Genomic DNA, 16,438 nt, shown 5'->3' on the forward strand with positions numbered 1-16,438 from the left:
CATTTTGCATACAATGTGATGAATTTGTGTGTCCCGTACGATCACAACAATGCATAAACACTAAGTGAAACATTTGATAGATACCAATGCTAATAGAGCGATTGTATTTGAAGGATTAGTTAGCAAACACATACTAATATTTCACACTCATCTGCTGAGAGCCAAGAACTTTGAAAGAACTTTACCTCACAGTACCAAGAAACATTTTGAAGAAAACTTGTAATTGGCAGATATTCCTTTTGTTCAAAATACTAATTACAATTGGTGTTATCAGTTCAGAGTTGAACCATATGCACTGTACATTTAGTTGTTTTCTTTTTAAGAAAGAAATTGTGTGTGTTTTTCTTAGAACACAAGCTTGTAATTCGAAAATTTGATACAGTTCAAAATATAAAATTTTGAAAAGAGAAAGAGGGGATGTCATATTCGATAATAATAATAATCGATACCGATCCGGATATGACGTTGTAATCAATCCTAAAGAAATAAACTATTGCATTCTGGGTTACCGAAATGGCTGCCTCAATGTTCTTTACCGTTATCCCTATGTGCGTCTCACGTCTTGTTATGAATCAAACAATGATCTAAAGAACCCAACAAACACAACATGCAGTGTTAGTACTTTTCTAGACATCATGATGTCCTGGCATTATGCATACTTGGAAAAAAAATAGGAAACCTTTTTAATAAAAAAAACGAAATTAATTAATTCAAACACAATCAGAAAGTTATTATTAACTCATTCGCTATGCTGAGCCGTGGCCAGCGGCACAGCCAAAGTGTCTTCCGTACGCCAAGCCGCTCCCGACGGCTCGAGCACCGACCTATAGGTCTAGCTTAGATTTTACTCCAATCCACGTATCCATGTTAAAATAAAGGTTATAATATAACATCGACTTCCGGGTCAAACGTTTCCACCGAAAATCGAAAGTTTAGATTCACTTTTGAAACGCGATTTCGTAGTTTATGCGACTTTGTTTTATGCAAAGTCCAAATTATATGGACTTTTCTTTATAATATTGATACTATTGGACTCAAATTGCCAATGCACTGCAATTGAGAAATCAATATTTTTAAGTGCTAGATCTAGGTCTGTTTGTTTGTTTAGTATAGGGTTTTACGGCGCTCGCAACTGCATAAGGTCATATGAGCGCGCGGGACACACCTAATACTGTTTCGTTGGTAGGAAATTTTGAATTTTGCCCGGGTGGCGGCCGAAGCCTACTCTTATCGATTTTAGACCACCAAGGGATCTTTAACGTGCGCAACTTGCACACGGGCCCTCCGAGTTTTTTCGCCCTTGTCCGAGAAGGCTAGGTGTAGATCTTTCCTACCAGAAGATCAGGGGTGTGGCAGAAAGACAGCAGTTAGGAGGAGCCAAGGAGTAGCAGTAGAAAGGCTGCAGAAAGAGTCAGGAGCCCAGAGGAGGGAGCAAAGGCGGTGAGGGGTGGGGGCAGAAAGTGGAAATGAAAGCAGACAACAGAACATTGTTAGAGATCAGGAAAGGATGTGAAAGGAGACAATTTTAGAGAAGAAAATTTTTTGGTCGCTACCCGGAATCGAACCCGGGACCTTTGAATGAGAGGCCAACACCTTAACCTCTAGGCCACGAGAGCCCCCAGATCTAGGTCTAGATCTAAATAGTCAAAATATTTTTTTCTCCCCAAAATCACTACTTTTTGGTGAAATTACACAAAAGTACCACTCAAGACATGTATAGGTTTATTCCAAATGCAATTCTGAATAATTCCATATAAGATATGAGTGTTTTTTTTCTGTTTGTGCTTCTTTTTTCAAATTATAATTTTTAAATTTTTTTTTTCAATATCGAATGTTATGATCCAAATGTACAAATATTATGGAATGTATGTAAATAACTGCAATTTTTTCAATATTTTCCAGTTCTATATACATTTACGGTTATATTGATGTATCATTTGACTAAGTTCAAACATATTTTTTGAGTTTCACCAGAGATTATTAATTTATTTTCAAATTTTATCTGCATCCAATCCAAAGTGTGTTGCATAATCGCCTCTTATAAGCACCAAAGTTGAAAAATACACCAATAAACAATACAGATGTATTCTACAAACCATACTGAAAATTTTTGTATATAATATGTTGATATTTATTTGAATTTGTGGCCCCAAAGACATGTGAACTGCGCACTTGTCATCATCTCATTTCGCCCTCCCGTAAAAAATTTGTCCACAAGCTGAAAATAATACGTAGCAAATGAGTTAAGCTCCTCCAAAAAATTTCAGCGTCATAATTGTGCACCTTGTAAAAGAAACTAACAATAAAAACATGTACACTGCAATCCTTGGTCTTCAACTACACTTGTACATGTAGGATTTTTTAAAATCAAATCAAAGCTAAAATGGGCACACTGCTGAAAGCCATACAGTTCTCCTTTCCCTCCCAGTTTTGAAAGGTATTTTTTATTTAGTGTTTTACAGCGCTCACAACTGCATAAGGTCATATGGACACATTAAACATTTTTACTTGGTAGGAAATTTTGAACTTTGCCCGGGTGGCGGCCGTAGCCTACTCTTATCGATTTTAGACCACCAAAAGATCTTTAACGTGCGCAACGTGTACACGCGACCTCTGAGATTTTTCACCCCTGTCCGAGAAGGTTAAGTGTAGATCTTTCCTATCAGGTGTGCGGCTGAAAGACAGGAGTAAGAAGGAGCCAAGGAGTAGCAGGAGAAAGGCTTCAGAAAGAGTCAGGAGCCCAGAGGTGAGGGCAAAGGAGGTGATGGGGTGGGGGCAGAAATGGAGACGAAAGCAAACAACAGAATATTGCTAGAGAGCAGGAAAAGAGGTGAAGGGAGACCCATTTAGAGAAGAAAATGTTCCGTCGCTACCAAGATTTGACCACGAAACCTTTGAATGAGGCGAACACCTTTACCTATAGGCCACGAGATTCCAGGATCATCTTCCACTTAGTGCATGGATTCATAATGACGGACAAACAAGGATTTCGCTACCATAGAAATAAAAAGTTCTATCTAACATCTTTGACTATTTTATGTTACTAAAACCATGAGGTCAGAAACCAAACGTTCTATCTACTCTTAACTCAATCACAATCATAATATTATTCGGGGTCGTTATCAAGATGTTGAAATAATTGTGTTTAAAAAAGCTTGATATGTGGTGAAACTCGTTATTTTTAATGTCAAATTTCTCAAAACAAGGTACTGAGCAGATAGAACTTTGCACTTCTGAGGTAGCGATTTGTCTTTAACCACAGCACATACAATGGACTTTCAATATACATATATATATATATAAACACGACCAAACAGGATCAGAACTTACAGCAGCAGAGTACTGATCCTGGTCCATGGTCTGTGGTGGGTCTGGCTTTTGGGATGGCATTTCTACCACATATACAGCCACATTGGAAACCTCCACAATCTTTGTGGAGAAACCTTCAGCCTCCGGAACACCATTGTCTCTCTTCCACTGGGCAGAGACCGACTGTTCATCATAAACATGGAGCCTGTAACACAGGAAATAATTTATGCTTTAAACAACAGAACATGTGAGCCATACATAACAGTCATCTTTTGTCAGAAACAGACAGTGTGAGAATTGTCACGGAGTAAACAGAAAGCAAAAAAATAATTTTAAAAATCTTTGTTATAGCTATAAATTAGTATACCCACTAATTATTTCTAACACGAAACACAAATCCTGAAAACTTCAACGGGTAGTTATACCAATATTTGTTTGCATTTTTAATAAGTTAAACTTTGCCCTATTGCCAATTTTTCCGAAACAACCCCCCCCCCCCCCCAAAAAAAAACCCAGTAGTCTACGCCTAAATGAATGATGCTCAGGAGGACTCCAAAGCGAGTGTTTACACAGAGTGTGCAAAGGGGTAATGGGAACCAACCATCTCATTTCCAATTTTAGTGACCTGTCTTGGGGGTGGGGGATGGGGTATCACTTTCACAGATAATGCGATAAAATGTGACTGTTTTATAAAGGATCCCCCGATCTCCGTTATGACTACAAAGGTGTTGGACGAGTAGTGGTAAAAAGAAGAAAGTCTGACCCACCGCACTAATGTACACTAACATGTCATATAAACAGATCAAAGGAAACTTCTGGTGAGAGTCCTAGAGCGCTCAGGCACGTGGCTTTCCAAGCAACCACTCCCGACTGCCTATCATTCTTAGCAACTCTAAATGCATGGATGACATCAGACATTCAGAGAAACATATCTCTAGTGATTCATTGAACAAGAACGTTATAAGTTTGTCGAGTGCAGCTGATCAATTGACTAATCTGTAACCCTTAGTCTTACATAGTTATCTACTACAACATTCATGTGTGATGCGCATCATATTCATGAGCACAAATAAACATTTCAGTCACTCAAACGCTGTGAAAAACCTCTCAAAGATGCACCCCCAAAACATCGCTCATCCAGTCCTAGACTTATGCGTTATTTATGTGTAAGTGGACAGTAGGGTAGGTTCTCTTTGTTCTGCATGAGAGGCAGTCTCATTAAATATCCGGTTGTCTAGACTCGACATGTATGCAAGCAGTGTAGGTTGTAGTGAAAATTTCCTTTTGTCATGCTTTACCTGTCAGCGTGTTTCAGGGATTGAAGCATGTGGTTAGAGAAAGTGACATGGCTAAATTATATAATTTAAAAATCCGTCTTATGACAAAAGCGTACGTTTAAGCAGACACTATTGTAGTTATAGACAAGCGATTCAAAAGTCAGGTATCACATAAAAGAGTTAGTTTTTTTTAGTTTAGTAGAGGTTTTACGGCGCTCGCAACTGCACAAGGTCATATGAGTGCCAGAAAATTAGAGGTGTTACAAGAGTGACAAACATAAAAGAGAAGAAGAGGAGAGAAGGACGATGGATGTTTGATAGGAAAGAAGAAGCAAACCACACCAGAGCACCCGCCAACCGCCCACATAAAAGAGTTAAAAGAGTCACAGCAGAACAAATTATGATGAAAAATTCTACTTACCTGTCAATGGTCAAGTCTACTTGAATCCCAGGTGACTTCTCTACCATAATGTTGACATTCTCAAGCTTCACCTGTATCCGAGTCATGACTGCAAAAGAGTAGTAGCATTCAAAGTGAAACTTCATTCAGAAAGAAACTTACAGCTGTAGAGCATAGATCCTGACCCATGTTCTGTGGAAGGTCTGGCTTATACTTGGTACAATCTTAGAAGTCCATATCTTCAACACTCACTGTGTCTTTTGAGTGCAAAGAAAATCTACTTTTGTCATGCAATCTTGCTCATTTTGTTCAGATATTCCATTCTTAAACTAAAAATCAGATTAAGAGGCCATTATATAGAATAGACTCCAAACAATGACAAAGTGAAAGACACACATCATTTTGCACCCACAGCCTTTTTTTTTTCAATAAGTGTTTTACGGCGCTCACAGCTGCAAAAGGTCATATGAGTGTGCAACACACATTGAGGATTTTCAGTTTGGTAGGAATTAATTTTGAATTTTGCCCATATGGCCACCAAAGCCTACTCTTACCAATTTTAGAACCACCAAGGAATCTTTAACAGGCACAACTAGCACACGGGACCTCCAAGATTTCTTTGCTTTTATCCGAGAAGGCTAGGTGTTCGATCTTACGTACGCTGAGATTAGGGGTGTAGCAAGGAGCCAGGAGTAGCAGTGAAAAGAGTCAGGAGCCCAGAGGAGGGTGAAAAGGGGCAGAAAGCGGAGATAAAAGCAGATGACAGAACATGATAAGAAACAGGAAAGGAGATGAAAGGAGAAAATTTTGGGAAAAGAAAATTTTTCGTGGCCATCAGGCTTTGAACCCAACACATATTGAATGAGAGGTGAACAATGTACCCCTGGACCACGAGAGAGCCCCCCCCCCCCCCCTCCCTAGATTTCAACACTATTGCTCAATAAAAAAAGAACTGCATCCAAGCAATGTCCTATAAGACCAAAGTGTAACCAGATATCATCAGTGTTGCATGCCATCCACTTAAGTTTGTTTGGGTACTTTTTACAAGAGAGACAAAACACTAGTTTTAGTTGTGTTGTTTCCTATCAGGAATCATGAAAAGCAAGAAAATTGTAAGCCTTGACCAAAGCATCAAACTGCATTTTGATGATGTTGAAAGGTTCACCTTTGATAAAGCTTTGAGAGTGTGTAAAAATTCAACAAAAATTCTCAAAATTTGGACATAAGTGGATTGCTTGCGACAATAATGATATGATATTTGCAAACGAATTTCCAAAAGCAAGAACTTACTTGATGTGATGAAATCAGACATAAACTCCACGGTTTCATAAGGTGTGGCTCCTTTCCCTCCATCAGCAATCTGCTCAATATCGCCATTTGCCTCTTTAGACTTCAACATTTCCTCCACCATTGAGGCACTCATGCTGTCCAGCATTGACTTTACATCCATACCATCATCTTCAACAGAAAAGAGAAAAATAAAATAAGTGATTTTAATCCTTTTCAGATTGTCCCACTGCCTTCTTGTATAAGCCGATATTTGCCAGACGGAACAGAAAAGTGTTGACATTTCATTTAGTACCACAAGTAAACATTCAATTCACAACAGACACAACCCTTCTTGAAATGTTTTTAATGTAAAGAGGATTATCAAATGGTACAACAAATGATGGTACCTAAAAGTTAATATGAAAACTAAAACCATACACAGAAAAAATGGAGAGAAGGGCAAAAGGGGACACCCTTTAATTATGTGATCCTTCTTATTCTTTGAATTACGTTTGAAGAACTACAATTGGCTTTGCTGTTTTTCAACTCACCTTGCTCCTCTTCTGTAAGTCGTACTGTCAGAATTAGGCCATCAATCTCCACAATGATGGACTTGGAGGGGAGCTGCTGCCATGGTATCATCAGGTGGACGATGTCCACATAGCCTTCCACTAGAGTGAATGGAGCATTTATAGACTCCAAGCGGCTATTGATAGTCTGAAAAAAAAAAAAAGAAAAGAACCTTGTAGTGAAATCCTAGAGACTGGACAATATCAAAAGGACACATCAACACCAGTTACAGGTGTCTGACAAAAACAAAAATTAGATCCAGAGCAGCCATACAACATTTGGCCACTGACATGGCTGTTGCTGAGAGTCAAAATGTGTGCTGCATAGACTTTTCAGAAAAATTCTATTAAGAATCAATTTGGGTTAACAAACATAAGTTCTGATGTTCAAACATGTCTGCTAAAATAGTAAGTTCCTTGGGATGCAGGCCTTGGTTGCTGTTAGGCAGACGTTGCCGTTAACTGAATCTTAAAGGTGGTTATGGGGTGTGGTTGATTTTGCCGTAACACCCCCACCCTCCTTTTCCCAAACACACGCACACACCCACACGTGTCCGACTGGCAGGATGTGGTGATGTTCTTTCAGAAAGTAAGAATGTAAGCAAGGTTCGAGCACTGGTGGTAGGTAATGCTTCACACATTGGCAGAGGCTTCCCCTCAGACTAAATGAAGAAAGGTGGCTCTTGGTGAGAGGGTGTGAACCAAGCACCTGTACTCAAGGTGTGGCATTTTTCCCCCCATCACATTAAAAAATTGTTTTTTAAAGACCAATTTATGCCTATCTGTGGAAATGCCAGGTCATCAACATCACTGACAAATCCATGTCTCGTTCTACACATTCTCAGATTCTATAAAGTAGACAAGGTATAACCATAGCTGCCAACTCTCCAAAATAAAGACAAACAGACTCAGTGGATCAAGATGACAGTCAGGCATTGGTCAAGTTGCCTGCCTCTAAGCCCTTCATATATATATACTGTATTTTTACCCACGTTTCGGCATTCAATTAATTCAAACTATTAAAAGTAGATCTGCAGCAACAGATCTCTCCAACTGACCATATACATAGGCTCTGTTCTCAAATTTCATTATTATTACTATAACTCTATTACAGTGGTCTTCACCTAAGATCCCACAGCATATGATCCGGATTCACATAAGATCCCACTATTTTAAGAAAACAGAATTTTTCATTCACAAAAGTCACCTCTGAAGTACTACATTTGGGCTAAAATCCTGTATCATAATTTACGGAACCAGGAAAGAGCCCATCTGATCAACCAAGCAGCAAAAGTTTTAAATCACTGCACTGCCCGTTGATTCACAGAATTGTCTCCTTGACAAGACCCGAGGCCGAGATTTTGTTTTATAATTATAACATATATATCTAAGTTTCTTCTTCTATTTGATACCGAAAATACATTTTTGGGCCAGTACAGTATTAGAGCCTATCAAATGTGTTTCTGACACTCCAAAGGTGGCCTTATAACTAATTGAAAAGCGACACAATTGAGCTAGTGGAAAGCTAATATTGATATGAGCTTGAACGAGCAAATGATAAAGAATCAGATATTGATGAAAACATAGTCGCGGGTGGGGGGGGGGGGGGGGATATATATATATATATATATATATATATATATATATATATATATATAATCTAGATCTAGAGCTTGACAGTGAGGCTGACAGAAAGAGTGACGGGTCGGACATCTCGACGGGTCGGACATCTCGACTGAAGTGATGTTAGACCATTTCCAGAACCTGAGCACTAATAAGTAATTTAAATTTATGAAAATAAACACTTTCATTTCCCTTTCTAATTTTAATTTTTCCAAAATTTGTGGAATTTGCTTAGCATTTAAAAAAAAAATAATTGTATTCACGGGAGTACCTCCCTTTACTTAGGATTTGGGAAAAGACTTCCTGTTCAGACACTCAGGGTGTATTGTGTTCATTGGTGCGTTAAGATGAGCAGGGAACTTGGTCAAGGATGGAAAACTATAATATAATAACAAATCCCAGACAGGTTAAGGGGAGGAGCAATAGGATCTATGTTGACCTGGAGACTCATGATTGGATATGCGAAAATGGCATCCTCATGCTACTGTAATTGGCTTGGTCAGCAAAGGACACTGATCATCCTGTATCATGCAAGCAAAGCATTTGTGTATCTTGAAATCAACCATTTTTCATCCAGTAGCGTCGATTGCCAAGAGTGAAGCGGTGGCAATTTACAATAATCAAAGCTTCCACCAGCTGAAGCTGAAAAGTATAGAAAATTTTGCCGGGGGTCTGGTGGCTGCAGAAGCCCCCAGCAGGGTCCAGGGACAGCATCCCGTTGGGGGATCAGGGGGCAAAGCCCCCGAAGAAATTGAAATTTAGTGCTTTTAGAGGGTTGAAAATGGCATTTGGGAACCTGTTTGAAGAGATTGACAACAACCCATACTACCTATTTATTCAGCAAGATTTTTTCTTGTTTGATTTCTTCACCAACATATCTTTGCAATGCTGGCTATGTTTAAAAGCAGGTTCCCCTTCCATTGCTACTATAATTCAATTAGTTTGTCATCGCACCATTGATAGAAGGCAAACCTGGGAATAATGAATAGATATGTACCTTCAAAATACAGTTACTCATATACCCGAATTTTCCTCAATTTTCACGTCTGAAGATAAACGGAATGAAGGAATGATAGAAAGGAGGAAAGTGGCACAAAAACCTCGCCAGACTTTGACAAATCTGCAGGTAAAAAACTTACTGCCGACCAACCCGCAATTAGTGCATGGGGCACAGCAGAATAATGGCCGATGGCAGGAAATGCGCAATCTGGCAGGTTTCTATAACATTTAACTATTGCCAAGAAAATTACCGTAAATATTTGTAACTTTTATACAAGACGATACGAAGGTGAGTACGGAACTTTTGCTACGCAATTTCGGTAGTCCTACGCTGTCGCAGATTTTTACGGAGTACCTTGATAATGATGGAGGAACAAGTACGGAACTAGCAGAAAGTACGGATTTCCGTAAAAATACGGAACAGTGAAAGCACTGAATAATTGACAGCAACGTCAATTGCCACCGAGTGAAGCGGTGTCAAGTCTGAAAAAAACACTTTAGCTTTCTATTCATAATGTGTGTCTAATGGGTCAATTTGTTCTCTACTAATTTCATTGGACTAGCATCTAGTCTAAAGCTACAGTACCAACTTGGCGTGTTTTCAATTATGAGACGTAGGCCTAAGTCTATGCTACAATTAGCCTACACTTCGGTGTAGAACCAACACAGGCAATTCTAGAAGTAGAAGGTCACAAACGCACACAAACTTAAGCAGAAATTCATTTTATATCGCGGAACAATCCGGGGGACGGGGGTCAGGAAAAGACACACCCAAACACACACACATGTACACACACAGAGGGACAGAGAGGCGAACGCACAACACCGAGCACTCGAGAACAGTCGGCTAGAACTACTCACCAACGCAAAAGAACTCCAATTTACTCTGTGGCAATTGACGCTGCTGTCAATTTTTGTCAATTGCCACCGCGTCACTCGTTGGCAATTGACACTACCTTTTCATCCCCTTGCCTCCCCCAAATCCCCTACAAAGTTTTGCCCTTCACCATGGATAAGATGTGTCAAAAGACACTTTAATACAAAGAATGAAAACATCAGCAGTCATGAGTGAATGAACTTGTGCGAAGGGGACTCTGATAATTGCTGGTGCCCAAAAAACACACTCACACGACAGCAAGGTTATGTCATTTGATGCGAACGTACAGTGTACAAAGTTTCACTGACCAGTCTTGAACATGTGGCCCCCTACACTAACCAGAACTCAGACCAACCTAGCTTTAAATTCCTGTCACATTCCCAGGTCTCAAAAATTTTAACCAACACCCCTCCCCCAAAATCCCCCTCGAGGCTCGAGTCTCGAAATTCATGAGGGGACCTTGCTGTCATCCTGTACTAAACTTGAAATCCCAATATCACAGAGTCGCTCCAAGTTAGTGTGACTGGGAAAAAGTTTGCTCATTGTCACAAGAAGTCGCTAAGTGGTACACATGGTGATTTATTAGGCCAGGCAGCTACAGTGGAATCCTGTTATAACGAGAGGGAGGGGACCGGAGCAAAATGTCCCTTATAGCAGGATTTTCACTACAAGGGATCCAGTAATGAATTCAAGGGAAACTGTAAAGTAGGCTCAATCTAGCAATGCCAATCGGGCTTTCCCGCGCGGCGAAAATTTGGTCCCCGTTTGCGGGCGATTTAGCAGACCCGACCGAAGCGTAGGTGACTAACTTTGTCAACCTCGGTCTGCTCTATTTCCAAACCAATCCGAATGAAACTCGGCAACCAATCAGAAAATAGGGCAAACTAATGATATGTGGACATTGAAGTTCGTACACATAAATTAACCTATATTTTTGGTGTCGGGAACACTTTCGTATCGTGTACACCGAAAACTATAAGGAGTTTGAATTTCAGCGCCGAGGTGGTAATAGATCTATCTATCCTCTATAGTGTGCTCAAATTTGAACGTTCTGTGTCAAGTAGTTGTTTAGACCCAATCATAAATGCACGACTACTCCCCTATCAAAAGCGGCTTCACACGGAGACCGGCCATTTTCCCCTCACTCTCGACCTACAAATCCCCACATGACTATTCCGGGCCCGTTCATTGGTCCCTTGAAATAGGGCAAGGCGGGCGCGCGCATCCGGTTGTTTTTCTCTCTATTCCCCTGTAACATCGCAATGGGGGTATTCCGAGGCGAGGTTATCTCGTCTCGGGGTGTTCGCGTCTCAACGGGGAAAAAGAATTTTTAATTGTACGGCATGCTAGATTGAATTAACTTATCTTTTACGATTGGCATGGTCTAAAGTCATCATAAAAAGCTTTGCAATTATTTAGTCACGCTGCCGACATATATTCTTAAAGATCCCAAGTTGTGATACGATGCTATAAATAAAATGGACTCATCCCGACACCCCTTTTTCGCAAAATCGTAATATGTACACTAAAATTTTAATTATAACAAATAACTATGAAATGGGTAGTAAATCTGACTGCAGAAATGATTTCTGCACCCAAAAACACATCAGGTACCTAAGTTTCTCTCTAACACTCCGATTAGTTACCGAGATATCGTTGATTTTCTTACAGAATCTGCTACTGCGTGGTCCACTTTTTAGGAGTATTTTCCTATGTGGGTCATCCATATTTTGCCGACCTTAACAATCCCATAACTTTTTTCTTTATGAACCGATTCTTAAAATTCAAGAAGCATAATTCTTAGAATTGAAAATTCTTTCTCAGGTACCAAATAAAAAAGGGCTATTTTAAAGTTAAAATTTAAATTTTCATTGGCATTGCTACTCAATCTATGAGTTTGGTGTTCTGTGAAATTTCCTTTCGCTATCTCCCCTGGTGTTGATTTTGTTTCAACATGACCTCTAGTCTTACTTGATCAAAAATCGAATCAAGTTTCTTTCTCTAGCGCTAGATCTAGCCATATGGACTGACAGCTTGGCGTTGGAAATCACAATGAAAGGGCTCTAGGCTAATTCGCCCGCTGTTTCCCCCACCCCACTAAACCCAGTGGTGCATTCTATCTGCTTGGGCACGCCACACATTCGCTCCATCCATAACATTGCTGTGACCTCTCCAGCCGATCACGTGATGCGTTTTGCTTGTCTGCACATGCCACACCCTGCCCACTCATTCGCTCCGGCCTTCATCGTTGACACACGAGGGCTCTCCCATTCTTTGTTTCTCCAACAAGTTTCTTCACTTGCTAAGTTTTACATAATTATGTATAATTGACCTATGCGCTGTGCACAGCAGCAGCAATAATAATATATCCGCTATAACCGACTTGTAACATAGTCTGATTGCGCTATGCTGTAGCAGTATTTTATTTACAAAGAAAAAGAGGGGGGGAAAACGGGGTTTTAGAATAGTGCCTTTATAACAGACTTCTCGTTTTTTCCGGACTCGGTATAAGTGAACTCCACTGTATTAGGCTAGGCTAAAATTATTATTTTTTAAAATAAATTTATGAAATATTTCATTTTTCATGCTATCCAATCTTGACCTCAGCCTCAGTAGATTTAGGCCCCCAAGGCCCAAGGACTATGAAACCAATACAATAATGACATATAGATCTAGACCTTTCTTTTTAATCAACCACCAGTACCAATCATGCGACTGTCTTACATAGACTCTAGAGGCATACTGAGTTGAAAGTTGAAATTGAAATAAATAGAGCCTGCCCCATTTCCAAAGGAAAAAAAACGGGATGGTCTCAACTTCATCAAGGAAGTCAGTAAAGCAGAGGGCAGAAATCGAAAGGTGGGAAATAATAAATAGAACGAAAAAAACCAAAATGATGTCAATCAATACTAAATAAATCACAGAAAAAAAAAATTTGATCAGAAATGTACTGCAAAGTCGCCATGATTGTTTACATGCACAGCTGTTTACCTCAGGGTCCAGATAGAGGCTTGCGAAGGATCCTCCATCGAGACCAACGTCCACTTGGTCTGTAGATAATTTGTGAAGGAGAAATTCTCCCAAATGTTTCTGAATATAAACCTTAATAGATCTTTCAACCAGGTTGTTGAAAAACCCATTTCCAATGGCTTTAAAGGCTTTTTTAATTGACTGCATGGTCGTCTTTAGACTGTCAGCAAAACAATAACAACGCCATTTCTCTGTCGTTCGTCGTTCCAATACTACAACTAGTGGTGGGCGGATTTGCTACTTGGTTTTGGGATTTGCTGGTACTTAGTGTGAGTGAGACTACCCAAAACCTGGAACCCCAAATCCCAAATCTTTGAAAAGTACGAAACAAAACAAAGTTTTGAAATATATGCTGGCTTAATTTCTAAACTGAAATATCTCAAAATAATATTCAAATACTACAAAACCTTGTATGCGATAAGTAAACTAGTCCTTCAAAAAATGTACCAGTAAATCGACTAAAAATTGATCACACGGACTTGTTTCCCCTCCTTATTCATTGGAATAAGCTGGAATCATCAACTTACGACGCAAGGAAGAGTCCATTGTACTTTATAAAGGGGGGACACTCCTACTCACTTGGCTGGTAACTGGTAACTGGTACTGGGATTTGGGATTTGCTCTGCGCACCCACTACTTGCTCCAGAGCAGTTACCCAGGCCTAGGCCTTGTCGCCTCTCACTCTCCCACTACCACTACCAACTACCAGTACGAAAGCAAATCCTAAATCTACGGCTGGGGCGCTTGTGACGACAGGCTTATGACGTGAGGGGTGGGAGTGGTGTTGTTTGTATCGCTTTCGCTTGGGCTGGTGGGGAAACTAGATCTAGACTCTTGATCTAGATCTAGGCCTAGGCCTAATTGGATGAAGAAAGGGTGTTTAAAAAGTTTGAAAGCAGCTGTCTAATGTCTAGATATCTAAACACATGTGTTTGTCTATGCCCTGCACTGTGGTATCATGCCAGTGCCTCGCTTCTCTTCGTTATTGTTCTTCTTGTCGTGTGGGACTAGATCATTGTTCTTAACAAAAACACACGTTTAGGATTAGGAATATTTTAAATTGTTTCTTAGCTTTTGATCTTTGAAAAAAACAATTAAACCAACATATTAAAGCTGGGACCACGACCCCCCCCCCCCCCCCCCCCCCCCATTTCCTCCAAAACATAGATCTACATCATTTTAAAAAGCACCCGCCTAAATCTCTTCACGCGACTATACTAATTCAAATAACAACGAATTTATTAGATCTAGATCTAGATCTAGATCTAGATATGTACAACATAACCTAGCCCAGGGCCCAGAGCCCAGGCACCCCCCCCCCCCCCCCCCCCGTGAACCAGTCATCAAGTTGTGATAGGCCAATTAATTCCAAAACCCGCACTGTTGTAGGCCTAGGCAAGTTCTAATGTCGCACATCCGCCCGCACAGTGCACAGTCGCGCAGCGCGCAACGGGATTTCGTCTGCTAGGCCTAGGCCTACTGGTACTGGTAACTGGTAACTGGTAGTGGTACTGGATTTGCTCTGCTACTTGGTTTTGCTCCTGCTACTCAACGCAGAGCAGCGGACTCAAGAAGGGGAGTATACTCTCTACTCATGAGTCCCAGGATTTGGGTTTGGTACTGGGATTTGGGAGTATCTACTGGATTTGGTACTGGGATTTGCTGTTACTCATTTCCGGCAAATTTGCCCACCACTAACTACAACTGGACTTGCTCAGCTTGTCCAAGGGAAGTCATTCCCACCACTGACTGTGAACCAATGAAACGCGAGTAAAACATGCTTAGTCTTTGCGTGTGTCCCAGAAATAGACACAGCCTTTGTTATTGTTGTGGGCATGGATTTCCATTGCGTTCACGCGAAAGTCATAATTTTCTGTTTATTGTTTCAAATACGGCACTTTGCTTGATCTGTCAACGAAGAGCATAATATTATAACACTTGCGTTTTTAGGGAGTTCTCATATTTATTTATTTTTTTAAGGCAAAGCTATAATATGCACTGGAAAATAACATTCCTCCTTCGGACGCTTCGTCTGTAGCCGCTAGCAATTTTGTAGACGCGTTTTCGGTACGATAACACCCTGGAAGTTTTCTGTTGCTCAATATTGCGTGCAGAAAGTCTCGGAAAGCGTTTTTCGAAATTCGGCGGGGACAAGCAGAGGGTAGAAAGAGATTACATTGTCCTCCATGGCTGAAGCTTTTTAGGTCCGTTTTCAACCCTGCCGCAAAAGCTTTGAGCTCTTATTACATGCAAGTCAACTACAATATATACATTTCTTTTTAAGAGGACGACACCCTCCCTCCTCCACACACACACACACACACACACACACACACACACACACACACACACACACACGCACACACACACACACAGATAGACTTTCGGCTCTGATAGCCTATATGTGTATGTACACGATGCAAGATAAATATATATATATATGGTATATATAAGACACTTATTAATTTATACAGGGGGCTCTCGAGTGGTCTAAGGGATATGGTGTTCGCCTCTCTTTCTCATATAATATAGGTCCCAGGTTCGGACTTACTAAAAGCGACGGAAATGTTTCCTTCCTAAAATTTCTTAACCGATCCTTTCCTCCTGCTCTCTAACCATGCCCTTGATCGCCTTCTTTATTTCGTCTCCACTTTCTCGGTTATAAGAGTGGAAAATCTCGGTGGTCTCGTGTGAAAGTTGCACACATAAAATTTAACATAAGATCCATTGGTGGTCCTAAAATCGATTAGAATTAGAGTAGATTCGGCTGCCACCAGGGCAAAATTAAACATTCCTCCTACCAAACTGAAAATGTAGGATGTGTCCCGCGCGCTCGTTATGACATCGGTTGTGAACGTCGTAAAACACCTACCAAAATAAAAACAAAACAATATATTAAATATTTTTTTGGAAAGGATAATGCAACAGAATCGTCCCTTGCCGTTGGGTAGGTGGGGCTACATAACAGTCGAGGAACCGCGCCAGCCTCATGCTCGTCCCACGGGTGACGGTATAAATTAAGAGTTTTGACTATTTATATAACACACAAACACCACACACACACACACACACACACACACACACA

At 40.4% G+C, this 16,438-nt stretch overlaps 1 protein-coding gene across 1 annotated transcript; it reads right to left on the bottom strand.

Annotated features, from left to right (window-relative positions):
• Positions 1 to 3,330: 3,330 nt before the first annotated feature.
• On the bottom strand, positions 3,331 to 13,567 carry LOC101859305 (autophagy-related protein 2 homolog A; the record flags this gene model as incomplete). Its single annotated transcript, XM_013091360.1, is given in 5 exon segments — positions 3,331 to 3,514; positions 5,008 to 5,095; positions 6,277 to 6,444; positions 6,807 to 6,972; positions 13,315 to 13,567. Coding segments are annotated over 5 exon segments (792 nt in total), but the record flags the coding sequence as incomplete, so codon positions are not given.
• Positions 13,568 to 16,438: the final 2,871 nt, after the last annotated feature.

This window comes from Aplysia californica, unplaced genomic scaffold (genome assembly GCF_000002075.1).
Source record: "Aplysia californica isolate F4 #8 unplaced genomic scaffold, AplCal3.0 scaffold00034, whole genome shotgun sequence".
Taxonomy (NCBI): Eukaryota; Metazoa; Mollusca; class Gastropoda; order Aplysiida; family Aplysiidae; genus Aplysia; species Aplysia californica.